At 41.8% G+C, this 13817-nt stretch overlaps 1 protein-coding gene across 1 annotated transcript; it reads left to right on the top strand.

The window, feature by feature from the left end:
• The first annotated feature begins 2168 nt into the window (after positions 1-2168).
• znf622 (zinc finger protein 622) lies at positions 2169-13572 on the top strand. The gene is made up of 7 exons (XM_083991197.1): positions 2169-2276; positions 3894-4469; positions 5413-5715; positions 8107-8269; positions 8692-8807; positions 10080-10223; positions 12921-13572. The coding sequence occupies exons 2-7, from the start codon at positions 3899-3901 to the stop codon at positions 13052-13054; spliced, it is 1431 nt and encodes a 476-aa protein (XP_083847323.1). The 5' UTR covers positions 2169-2276; positions 3894-3898; the 3' UTR covers positions 13055-13572.
• Positions 13573-13817: the final 245 nt, after the last annotated feature.

Here is a 13817-nt window from a genome sequence, read left to right as displayed (position 1 = left end):
CCATTACAACTGCATGTGTTCCCGTGTCTCGTGCCTTTCAAAATAAGTTATTTTTCAAAATAAAAGACATGTCCAACATCAGATGAGCATTAAATATTATTTACTTTTTTGACCAGCTGTCCGTGACCCATCCAGAATGGGTCCGCGACCCACTTTTGGGTCCCGACGGTCAACCTACAGACCCCGGATGTTGAGGGGAAGGGGAATCGGAAATGAATGAATAATAAAGTTAAATCAATCAAAACATCTGCACGGTAACAAGCTTTTTGAAGCTTTCCTATCTGGATTTAGAGAACATCATAGCACCGAAACCGCACTGGTTTAAGTTTCTAAAGACATCCTTAAAGCTTCCGACAGAGGTCATGTCTTTGTGTGCTACTTCTGCTGGATTTGAAACCATTAATCACAGCATTTTACTGCAGAGATTAGACCATGAAATTGGGATCAAAGGATCTGCCCTTCGATGGTTTGAATCATACCTATCTGACAGATTTCAATTTGTTACTGTTGGCGCTGTATCTATCTCACCAGTAACTCATCTGCAGGACGCAATAGGGGAGACCGGGGACTACAGTGTTATTTACATTTACAGTATAGATTTGTCTAGATGAGGAGGCCCCTATGTGCAGATGTCAAATATTCAAATTGAAAAACTTTCAGTGACATGAATGGAACAATTTGTGAGGGAATAACTTTTATTTTGACATTGTCATTTATTCTCTCATCATTTTAACATTAGCAATACAACGGTAAAAAAAAAAAAAAAAAAAAAAGTAATGTCAGTAGGCTATACTGTTTTGTGGTCTGCTTTTATATTCATATCGTGGCAACTGTCCCGGTCCGGTCAGCCATGATTAAACCCCATGTGCTAGCTAAACAAAGTGCTCTTGATACATGCATATCACTCCTTTAAACCATATAAGTTTGAGCAGAATCACAAAAAGAGTGACAAAGTTTTAACAAAAACAAAGCAAACAACAAAGAAAAAAAATACTTTCATACCTCAAAAACATTTTTTTTTTTTTTGCAATAAATCCTGGAGCATCTTTTGAATTCAACTGATTTTTCTCTGCAAGGGGGGGGGGGGAATCCAACTAAGCAGAGCGATAGAAATAACAGAGTGGCGACAGCTTTTGATGCCAGCGCGGTCACGTGGTTCATGTAGCTCCCAATAGTTCCAAACGAGGCTGCCGCTGTCATGTTCTTCTATGGGACAGACAGCGCTGAGCTTGCTTTTGGACGGTAAATATTAAAAAATAAACCGTACAAAGGTATATTTACAACTGTTACTGAATTACTGTATGTACATCAATGTCAGTTTTCAAACAAAAGGCAAAATCTTCTTGCTTCAAGGTTTTATTTGTCACTCTAAAGTGAAGATTAGCCTGCCCTACAGTAAAAATGGCATAAAAAGAGGAGTAAAGCAATATATTAAGCGTTATATCTATCGCTCTGCAACTAAGCATGTGCAGTGTGAGTATCATCAGAGCCAGTCTATTGACAATATTAGAAATTATCTGGTATCATCACTCTAGAGGTTGTTCTGACATGTCCCCGGTCTCCCCTACTCACCTTGGGCCACTAGATGGCGACGTTGAGTCTGACCACCGCTTCGTAACTTCCGGTAGACGTCACGAAGAAGACGACGTTCAACGTGAGTTTTTACCAAGGGGGCAGTTGTCGGTCTGAGAAGTGAAGCTCACTTCCGCATTCAAAAAGCTGCAATCCCCTCGGCTGTCGCTGGGGGCTGGCTCCAGAAGGGAGCAACTCCAATCGAGCCCCATGTTAAAATAGCCGATTTTACAGCTTAAAAAAACATATTTACAGCCTGGTACATTTTATTTTTTTGGTCTCAATCGATAGTTTCTACCCCCGCACACACTCTGAGGGGGGTGAATTTTTTTTAAACTCTACCGTTTTACTATTATTAGGGTTAAAGTTCTGGCCAATCAGGGCGCAGAACCGTTGAGTGACAGGTCCGGCGACCGCTGCTACGAGGCCAGTGGGCGGGCTCTCGGCCGGCCAACGGCCGCACCGCTCCAAATATGGCAAGTAGAATCCAACATGGCGCGGTTCTAACCCCCGTAGTAGCGGCACAAAACAGACTCCCCAAAACCAATGGGTGACGTCACGGACGCTACGTCCATTCTTTTTACAGTCTATGGTTTTTACCCTCGTGTGCTGTTGGTTGAGCTACTGTGTAAAGACAGCGACACATTTTTCAGTAAAAAAGGTCAAAAACACGTTTTTTTCAGAGGAGACAGCTCGTGTAAGAAGTAAGTAAACACCGTCTGCTGTGTCCTCCGTCCGTCGCTGTTAAAGTTGCAACCAGTGTTTGTATGTTTTAGCCGTTTTAATCACATGTTTACATCGGGAGGCTAAAGTTCAGTTAGCATGGTGTTAGCATGGCGTTAGCATGGTTAGCCTCGGACCTACGGAGTTTCCCAGTTTCACAGCTTATGTTTCAGTCATGAAAAGAGATATCTAAGTTAGTCGTCCGGTGTAATTTTCAGCTTTATAACCCCGTGGCTTTTACACCGACGACTGGTTAACAAGTTACTATGCGGCTAGTGATGCTAACTATGCTAACCCACTTTACACAAGCTGAACGGCTGTTAGATTATCTTGACTTTATGAAACAGGTAACATCGGAATAAATGTCTTTATACCGTAGTTACTGTGTTTGTAGATTAGTTACATGTCTGTTTATTAAATGTAAAACAGTGACAAACTACAAGTCAGGTAGATTTTAGGTAGATTTAAACCAGCACTGTATGACTCAATAATATTATAATAATAAACTTTATTTTTATAGCACCTCTCTAAACCAGGGTTACAAGGTGTTTCACAATATACAATATAATTGAGATAATAAAGCAATTAAGGCAAAAAAAATGAATAAAACATCATACAGAAAACAGCGAAGATAAAAAAAAAAAGGAAATAGATAAGACAATAGAAACAAAGATCAAAATATGTAAAAAAAAAAAAAAAAAAAAAAAAAAAGGTCCTGTAATAAGCTTATTATTGTTAAATTATGGTCATTTTGGAGACTGTAGTTTGTGGTGAGGTTGAACTTTTTCATATTGTACTGAACCTTTGTTTTCTTACCCTGTAAATTAGGAAGGCTTCACATCCACATGTAGAGCTGCAAATGATGATTATATTTAGGCTAATATTATTTTGTTTTTGGGGAATTGTCCAGAATAATCCAGAAAATCTGGTCTATAAGAAACACTTTAAATATATTCACCAAAGTTGATGATTAATAATCATTTCAGTCACAGTTTTATAGGCTAAGACAGTGCAACAAACTCAATTTCAATATGCCTCCATTAATTAAAACAACATTTTACTAATTTTTGTCCTCAGAACATGTAAACCATTCCCAGCATTGATTTCAGTAATTACTTTTTCTATTTGATTACCTTTTTCACATCCTTGTTCACTAAAATACAGATTTTCCTACTATTAATGTACCTAATTTTGCATTTTCAAGTCAGGTTTTGGCATTTGTTATATTTGCAATTTAAATAACTGAATAAATAAGTCAATTATTCAGTTACCAAACAAATACCAGGCACATGTGATGTTTTTCTTATGTTTTTGTCAGAATCAGATTTGTAATTTATTGTTGAGGGGAAATTAATTTTGATAGTTTATTAAAGACAAGAACCAACACACATACACTATCAAAAATTAACATACCATATATAAATGAACAAAACGTAGCCAGGCAACGTACAGAATAGGCCATTATTGTAAAGAATACAGTTGTTAGGCTACCACCTGGATATTGTTTAATGTCATATGTTTTTATTGTCTTTCCTCTTGAACATTAATTTCCCTTTTGGAATGAATAAAGTTAATCTTATTCTTCTTCTATTTCCAAGTCGTCATGGCGTCCTACACCTGCATCAGCTGCCGCGTGGCTTTTGTGGACGGCGAGGTGCAGCGAGCTCACTACAAGACGGACTGGCACCGCTACAACCTGAAGCGCAAGGTGGCCGACATGCCTCCCGTCACCGCCGAGAACTTCCAGGAGCGCGTCCTGGCCCAGCGGACGGCCGCCGAGCAGCAGCTGAGCGAGGCGTCGGCCACCGAGGGCTGCGCCACCTGCAGCAAGAAGTTCTCCAGCGCCAACGCCTACCAGAACCACCTGCAGTCCCACAAGCACCAGCAGGCCGAGAAGCAGGCGCTGCTGGCCGCGCAGAGGAAGGTGGACAAGATGAACGAGAAGAACCGGGAGAAGGGGCTCGGCGACGAGAAGGTGGACCACGACGCCCGGAACGAGGCGCTGCAGCAAGCGCTGAAGGAGCAGCAGAGGCCGGCCGTGGCCGTGGCCAAGCAGGGGAAGGCCCAGCAGAAGACGGACAAGCTGGACAAACCGGACATACCGCCCAGGATGATGTGGCTGGAGGAGCAGGCCAAGAGGCGGGAGAGGGAAGACGGAGCCACGGTGGAGGAAGGTAAGGAGGAAACAAGGACCCACTGTGGACATCAATGACTTCACTACTTCTGAACTTCATCAATTACAAACGACCTCATCATTATACCGCCAACAGCCCCAACACGGTGTTCAATACTTTATAACCACAGTGTTTCCTCTACATTCATTTAGGAGTGGCGGCCCGTCATTCCTAAATCCGCTCCTTCAAATTTCTTTTTTTTTAAGTATTTTTTTTGGCGTTTTTGCCTTTATTTGATAGCATACAGTATAGATAGACAGGAAAGGGGGAGGCAGAGAGAGGGGGAATGACATGCAGGAAAGGTCTGCCCGAACCGGGGACGCCTGCGTTGAGGACTGTAGCCTCTACATGGGGCGGCCGCCTTAACCACTGCGCCACGCACCGCCCCCACATTTCTTTCTTTCTTTCTTTTTTACTTTTTTAATTGTCGCAAATACACCGTTGCATGTCTTCACCTTCACAGCAGAGCTCTGCACTGGGTCGGGTACTTGTGTCGAGTGCTAAGGTAAACTACAGATAACTATCTTGCTCAGTATCTACTCTTTGCACCTCGTCTGCACCTCCATGACGGACCAGAGCGTGTTTTTCCGCAGCATCATTTAACTCAGGTGACAGAATAACAACAGTCTCGCGCCGCCACTCCTTAAAAAAATCCTAGAGGAAACACTGAACCAACCTTCAGTACATTGGCTCCTGCTGAGGACAACAATCTAATGATAAAGAACAGAATATTAAAAAAAAGAAACAAAAAAAGATTTTTTTTTTCTTTTTCAAGTGAATGCAATTTCTGTAGTTTAAAAACACAAACCTCAATGCATGTTTGTTTTTTTCTTAACCATTACAGAAGTGGAAAAACACTTCTGTAATGGTTATTTACTTTTGTCAGATGAATGTGTTCTTCTAGTTTAACTTGTTTGTGGTGTTAAAATCTTCCCATCAACAGAAGAGTGGGAGGACGTTGATGGGGAGGATGGTGATGGTGATGATGATGAGATGGAGGATGAGGAGGAGGAGGAGGATGAAGAGGAGGAGACGATGGACCAGGAGGAGGAGGGAGACTCGGCCTCTCTGCCCGACCCCCACCCGTCCGCTCTGCCCGGCTCCATCCCCGTCAGCGACTGCCTCTTCTGCCCCCACCACTCCAAGTCGCTCATGAAGAACGTGGCTCACATGACCAAAGCTCACAGCTTCTTCATCCCCGACCTGGAGTTCCTCGTCGACCTCAAGGGCCTCGTCCGTTACCTCGGTGAGTGTGAGGAACCTCCAGGTGGCGCTCTGGCAGATGGGATGAGTGACGTTAAAAGGATAGTTCACCCAAAATTCAAATTTCACTCATTATCTACTCACCCTCATGTCGACTAAGAGCTGTGAGAATTTTCAGAGTCCTCCGTGCCTTCTCTGAGTTACGGGGGGGGGGGGGTCCGTGCAGCAGTATTTGTCCATATAATGGTTGACACACCAAAAAACATCCAAATACCTCCATAGTGCTCGTCTGTGATGTCCCTCTTGTATTGAAGCCCCGACATGAGAAATTGTTCTGAAAAAAATTAAATAAGTCTATATTTTAAGCTTGTTTGTAGCAGAAGCTCCAAGTGTCTCGGTTCACTGCTCTTCCTGTGTCAGTGCAAATCTCACGTGATTTGCACTGACCGGCGGAACAATTTCTCATGTCGGGGCTTCAATACAAGAGGGACATTACAGACGAGCAGTATGGAGGTATTTGGATGTTTTTTGGTGTCTTTTTGGACAAAGAAAAGTTGGTATCCATTCACAACCATTATATGGACAAATACTGCTGCACGGACCCCCCCCCCCCGTCACTCAGAGAAGGAACGGAGGACTCTGAAAATTCTCACAGCCCAGATCCAATTCAAAGTCTCGCGCGAGAAGTTGACATGCTCGGTGTGTTCACGTGCAGTCGGAAGCTCCCGTTTGTGTCATAAACACAGGAATATTAACTCTTGACTGGCTTCAAGTGTACATTTATTTCCCACAGACAGCGTCAGATGGCGACTCAAACATGCACCGAGAAGTTTATTTACTTCAAGCCAGTCAAGAGTTGATATTCCTGTGTTTATGACACAAACGGGAGCTTCCGACTGCACGTGAACACACCGAGCGTCAACTTGGGTTTCGCGCAAGACTTTGAATTAGATCTAGTTTTACAAACATGTCGACTTGCTTGAAGTAAATACACTTCTCGGTGCATGTTTGAGTCGCCATCTGACGCTGTCTGTGGGAAAAAACTGCATCCGCTCCCATTCATCGCTGCCGTGGCGATGAATGGGACAGACACAACTACCGCAAAACAGTAGCAATTAAACTGAAAATCTTCAGATTCCTTCTTTTAGACCTAAAATGTTAGGAACATACAGCCCCGAGTTGAATTTGCCCTGAATTGTCCTTTAATTTGTATAAATCTGAACAGGGATCAGGAGGGAGCTCAGTGTTGAGGAGGAAAATAAACCAGGAGTTAATGAGCGGAGGAAATCCTCCCACTGCAGCGTCTTAATGCTGATGATGAGATTGTTTTTCAACCTCCCACAGACACAGACAGCTGCCTTTACAGTTAGTTTTCCTGGGAGCGACTCTGGAGAGGAAGGTTTCTCTTCTGTCTGAACTCTGTGGCAACGTGATAAGATGAGCTGTTTTGTATTCAGATGTGTTGTAGGGAGAATTCATTTCATTTCATAACCTTTATTTAAACTCAGAGATATATTGAGGAGTAACCTCATTTACAATATAGCCGAGATGAAACATAAAATAGTCGGTGCTTTGCAGGTAGGTGCTGATGGAAATCCTAATAAACTAAGAAACCAGGATACTGTAAAGGAAATCATCCTGTTTGGCTTCTATGTCTTTAAAGGAATATTCCAGCGTAAATATAACCCATGGACTGAGTAGACCCCCCCCCCCCGTCCAGAGATCAAGTTTACCTACCGCAAACTTCTCCAGTTGTAGCGACTTCGGCACAGATAGCCAGATAGAAAAACACTGCTGTCTATGGAGCCACGAGCCGACCGCCATCAAAAAAAGCCGCTCATAGCCACAAATGATGCTCAGAACAGCAGCAAACTTCATCAACAGTACAAACAGGGTCCCATCCCATAATACGAGGCATCAAACACCTGATAGCTTTGACTGGTTTCTATTGAAAAGAGACAAAAACACAACTCACCCACTCTCATCCAGCAGCTTGCTACTAATGCAGAAGACCTGACAAGTCGATTACCGAATGCATCAGAGTTCCTCTCTGTTTCTGACAATAACTAGCGAGTGTTGACAGAGAAATGAACGGAGTTGAGTTGTTTAAACTATCACAGTCATCAAAGCTGCTGCATTATTGAAACTAAACATCAATGGACTCGTTACCTTTCTACTGCACTCGGTAATCGACTTGTCAGGGCTTCTGCATCAGTAGGAAGCGGCTGGAGGAGAGTGGGTGAGTTGTGTTTGCTGTCGGTAAACTTTATCACTCGATGGGGGGGTTCGACTCAGTCTCACGGTGCGTTACACCAATGGGTTAAATTTACACCGGAGTATCCCTTTAACCGTCTTCCTCAGCCGGGCCACAGCGAGAACCCAGAGTCGGATCCTGACACTAAACCGATGCTTTTGTTGTTTTTTTTTCCTACAGGAGAAAAGGTCGGCGCGGGGAACGTGTGTCTGTGGTGCAACGAGAAGGGGCGCTCGTTTTACTCGACAGAAGCGGTGCAGAGTCACATGACGGACAAAAGCCACTGTAAACTCTTCACTGACGGAGACACCGCTCTGGAGTTCGCAGACTTCTACGACTTCAGGTAGTAGGGCTGGGACGATATGCTTTTCTCCCGATTCGATTCTTCTATGATTTTTTTGGATGGCGATTCGATTTAAATTGCGATTCTATGATATTGCCGATTCTCTCGATATTTAGTCTTTAGCATTTTTAACATTTATCTGCACACAAATACTGTAGGAGCCTATACATTAACATACTCCATTATAAAGTGAACTTAAACCCTTTTCAAAACCTGTACTCTCTGTATGTAAAAAAAGGCGAACAAATGCACATTGCACAATATTTAACAAAATTCAAAAAAGATATCGCGATATTTATGTGAATCGATTTTTTTCTCCCATCCCTATCAGGTAGTGTAGTGATTTTCAACCAATCGGTGAGCTGCTGTGTGCAGTGACACGCCTGGTTCTCACATGGTTTACTTCTCTATTTCCCCTCCAGGAGCAGCTACCCCGACAGAAAAGAGGGAGAGGACTGTGAGATGAACGAGGAGGAGCTGCCCGACGACAAGAACCTGGAGTACGACGACGACACGCTGGAGCTGACGCTGCCCTCGGGTCAGAAAACCTCCTTTACAGTCCTTTTCTTTCTTAGCGTTCATTTTTTAACTAAATATTTGCAGATATTTGAACCAGTAAATAAATCAAACAGACAACGTGAAGATTTGAGAAATAGTGAGAAAAAGTTTTTAACAATTGTCTCACTTTTTATTGACTAAACATTAAATAAATCGCTAAAACAAAAAAACTAGAGTTGCTCCCTCACACCTGCTCAGACAGTTTTAGGTTACATCCCTGTTTATTATTTTATTTAATCAGTCACAAGTCAGCTGGCCGTACAGTTTCTGCTTCCCACATTTCTTTTTCTTTTTTTTTTTAAGTATATTTTTGGGGTTTTTCCATGCCTTTATTTGATAGTACAGTCCACCAGAGCGTTTTGGAGTTGTTGGACTGTGTATTTAGTTTGATGACGGAAACGCAAAAATACCGCGCAGCTCACGTCTCTGCCCCGCTGATCTAAAAACAGCTTGCACCGACAATTTAAAGCAGAAGTGAGTGATATATTTGTGTTAATATAAGTCTTAAATAGTTATATCTTCCGACAGCAATCACTTCTATAGAGTGTTTGGACTGAAACACGGGTCTGTCAGTCACTCTGCTCTGCTCTGAGCCGAGGAGAAAACATTTATCGTATCCTACAGTTTTTATCCAATGAGGAGAGAGAACGGCATGCAGGGCTGTGTGTGCAGCCAAGGAACGCCGTGAATGTGGCGACGTAGGGACGAGGACTGTTATGGTGCGTTCAAGGAAACTCGTATTTTTCCGACCGTGAAGTGGTACCAGTTCGATCTGGTACGAGTTCACCGGTCGGAAGTTACGAGTGGCCGTTATAGTGACTTTCACCGGTAAAACAGGTCGGAGAAACACGAGTGGGTTGCCTGGAACGCTACAAAGTCGTAAGTTGTGACTTGAAGCTGTAATTTACGATTTCAAAAGCCTGCCTGGAACGCAGCATTAGCGAAAATGACCGGATCACTCACTTCTGCTTTAAGATAATTAACCTTCTCCTAAGACTATAGATATTATGGCAATAGGCGAATTTGCCAAAATGTTGAACCATCCCCTTAAAAATTAAAAAATCTTTGAATATAAAAGGTGAATAATTTTTAACTGGACTAAAATTTCATGTCTGTTTGTCTAAATAAGATGATTAACCCACTAACTAACCTTCACATTTAAAACAACTCCAGCAGATGTTTGTGTTGTGTCTGTGTGCGCCTCTGGGTTTGTGCTGTAACGCCTCGTTGCTGTGTGTCTGTGTGTCTGCAGGCGCTAAGATCGGCCACCGCTCCCTCATGAGATACTACAAACAGAGGTTTGGAACGGAGCGAGCCGTGGCTCTGAGCCACAACAGGAACGCTGTGGGCCGAGTCCTCCGGCAGTACAAAGCCCTGGGCTGGGGAGGAGACGGAGGTAAGACCGGAACTACACCATTTCCTGTCCCACACGAGCTGCTCTGTGCTGAATTTAAGCTCACACATGACTATAATAGTAACTTATCGGCTCCGCAGCTGTTCCGCATCCAGTGGAATTTACTCCCTCTCTCGTTTTTTAGTCTCCTCAGACTTTTGATTTCTCTGGTTTTCTTGCTGCTTCTGCCGTGATAGCGGTAATCCCACATAGGCATTTGCATTGACTTCTGTGTTTTTAACAAATGTGGAAAGGGGGAAGTGACGTATGCCGTAAAGCAGTCAGCACATCTGTAGTTTTTTTTTTGTGTGGAGGGGTTCCTACTAGGGGTGTGCCAAAAAATCGATTCACATACGAATCGCAATTCTCATTTAATACGATTCAGAATCGATATAAAATGTCCCAAAATCGATTTTAAAAAATAATAAAATGAAACAAATCTGCTGTCGGCCTCCGTTTCCTTAGAATTTAAAAGGCGGCATGTTTAACTGCACTATTTTTTAATAAAGAGGCACTTTTAATTTTGCTACTTAAGCAATATGTGATATTGCTTTTACGCAACAGTTTCAACAATTCTATCTAAGCATGGATAAATGTTTAAAACTCAATAAATGTGAAAAAGACACTTTAGTCATTCTGTCTTGCAAAGCAGACTGGAGTAGATCATGAGGACCCTTTGCACACCGACGGACTGAAGCAGAAATCATTTGGAATCAAATCGTTTTGTGTCGATAGAGGTGTCATTTAGCCTGTTGCAAGTCGATGCACCATCACAAAAGTTCTGAAAACATTATGTAAAGGTTGAAAAGTGACTTAGTGTTGGTTTGAAGAAGACGTGCAGAAGTGTTTTAGGTTGATGTGAGGACGAGGGAACAGGAAGTGTTAAAATGTGCAGGTTTTCCTCCGGTAGGAATCTTTATTCACCACATATGGAAGAATTGAAGCGATAACGTTGTGACCTTGTAGTGGAGATACTCTGAGTGTTTTCCTTCTGGCTAAAATGAGACTTTGTTGTGATTTTTTTTAATCTGTGCTCAGCGTTGGATGAGTTTATATATTTTATAGTTTTAGTTTTTTCCCCTCCTGGGTTCATCTGATGATCCCGACCCTGCAGCTCTGATTTATTGTGTTTACTGAACGATCTCTTATCACTTCCCGCCTCGGTGCGTTCACTTGTGATGTCGTCCTCGCTGCGTTGTGACGAGGCGAGCGTGAACTTTAATTCAGCTCTGTTTTGTGCAGACGGCGGCTTTTTGGCACTTTGTTGGTTTTATTGATGAAGTTATTTCCTTTTATCTGTTCCACCGTCTTCCTCTTTTCCTCCTTTATATTTCTCAGTAGGTACAGAGGCACCGTCTGTACCTCACACAGGTCCTGGAAAACCTGGAATTCCTTCAGTTCATCTGTCGGATCATCACAAAATCCTGGAAAACGATCAGATAGAACAAAACCAAAATAGATTTAATTAAATCGACAGTTTTTTATGTAAAAAGTGAGACGAAAACACATCACTTTGCATGCATCACTTTAACCAACAGAAGGGTTAACTTGTATCATAAAATGTTGCGGTGTTGCACTATTATTTTTTCTACATCCATAACGTCCTGTAAGCTTTAGCTTTAGGATCGATGACGTGTGGCTGATACGATTGGGAAAAAAATCGACTTTTTTCACCACCACTAACGATAAGAATAAAAAAGATCGGGAACAAATGACCTGGCATAACTGTTGTTTCTGGGAGGCATTAGTGCAAATTCATATGAAATATTCATGTGAAAGAATACATCTAAAATAAAAGTTAAAATAATAATAATTTGGAAGTTACAACTACATACACAATACTGAAATTGCTCTGAGATCTAACTCAATGAAGGAGAAGTTCAGTAATTCAGCAACTGACTTCTTTTTTTTTTTTAGTCCAATAAGTTTGTGGTGTATTAAAGGTTTCTGTTACTGTCAAATAGAAAATGAATAATCAAAATAGAATAACTTCACTTTTTATTTAACTCACGACCCAGTACATGAAGGTATGGAGCACAAACATTAGACAACATCAGTAATCATGCGTAGCAAGTAGCAGGGCTGTACATGTTTTCCATCTCTTGACAATTGGAAGACAAAGAAACAGGAAAAAACAGATAGATAAATAAATGTAATGTAAGATATCACTTAAACAACGGAAGGATGCTCTTCAGAAAGGCACCTAACTTATAAATAACTTTTGCTTTATCAGACCGTAGTAACAAAATTAGTTTAAACAAAGATGGACGACTAACATAATACTTTGGGAGATATTTTTCTTGTGTTGTTGCACTCAAATAAAATATGAAACTCATCACCAAGACAGTCATCGTTACAAAGGTTACAAAACCTCTGACTTCTATGTAGGCCTCTATACCTTCCTATGACTTTTGGTATTCTGGTATTATTCACTCTAAAGCAGCATATGGCCTGTCTAAACTTTGGATTTGGACACAATAGGTACTTTTCTAATTTAAACTCTTGTTTAAGCTCTAAATAAATGTCCCCATTAATATTAAAAAATTGGTTGGTAATCGAATCGAGACCTCAATATTCGTAATCGAATAGGGAAATTGGAGCCATTAACCAGCCCGAACCCGAGTCCATATTGTGTTTTCCTTCCAGTTTTCCCAAAGCAGCAGCATTGGATAACGCTGTGCCCTTCTCTCCGTCTCTCAGGCTGCGGCGCCCTCTACCAGAAGCAGAGGGACATGCAGTACGTACAGATGATGAAGTCCAAGTGGATGCTGAAGATGGGCATGAGCCACAACTCCACCAAACAGACACACTTCAGATGCCAGGTCATGTTCTAACCTCGGTCTGCAGCAGCAGCAGCAGCAGCAGCAGGAGGAGGAGGAGGAGGAGGAGGAAACGACATGGACCGATCACATCTCTGCCCCGTTCCCCCGGCAACGGGACAGAGCACAAGTACCGATGCACAAGCTGCGGTATCGAACCTGTAGGTCAGCGCAGGTCGGACCTGATTAGAGGTTTTGGTAACTGCAGTCATCGACGTAAAGCAGGTGCAATGTGTTTGTTTTCCCATCTTCCACTTTACATCTGTAAATGTGCTTGAAACTGACTCGTGTGATATAAATCCAGGTGGAAACTCATTAACTAAACATCTCGTTAACTGAAAACAGCCACAGATAAAATAAAATAAAAAGCCTTGGTCACATTTTACAAGATCATTTTGAAAATATTCAGATCATGTAAAAGCTGCATCAATATTTAGGAGCTGTTCTTACTCTTTTTACAGATTAATTACAGCATTTCATCTTTATGATTCAGTTTGCTCTTGAAATACACCCAACTAAATAAATGTGTTTTATATTTATTGGATATTGGATCATTATTTCTTTTATTATAATTGTTATTATTGTTGTTTTCAGGTGGGAGAATCTCATTCAGTACCAAAACTCTGCAGTGAAGAAATGTCTGTTGTCATTAATTCTTTAATTTGTCTGACGGCAGCTAAACTAGATGATGAAATATAATTAAAAATGTAAGGATTTTTTGTATTGACAGTATTATGTTAGCTAATATTGATATTTAATTAACACTTTTTTTTTTTTT

Source organism: Trachurus trachurus, assembly GCF_905171665.1.
Source record: "Trachurus trachurus genome assembly, chromosome: 17".
NCBI lineage: Eukaryota > Metazoa > Chordata > Actinopteri > Carangiformes > Carangidae > Trachurus > Trachurus trachurus.
This window is presented reverse-complemented; position numbering and strand designations above follow the sequence as displayed.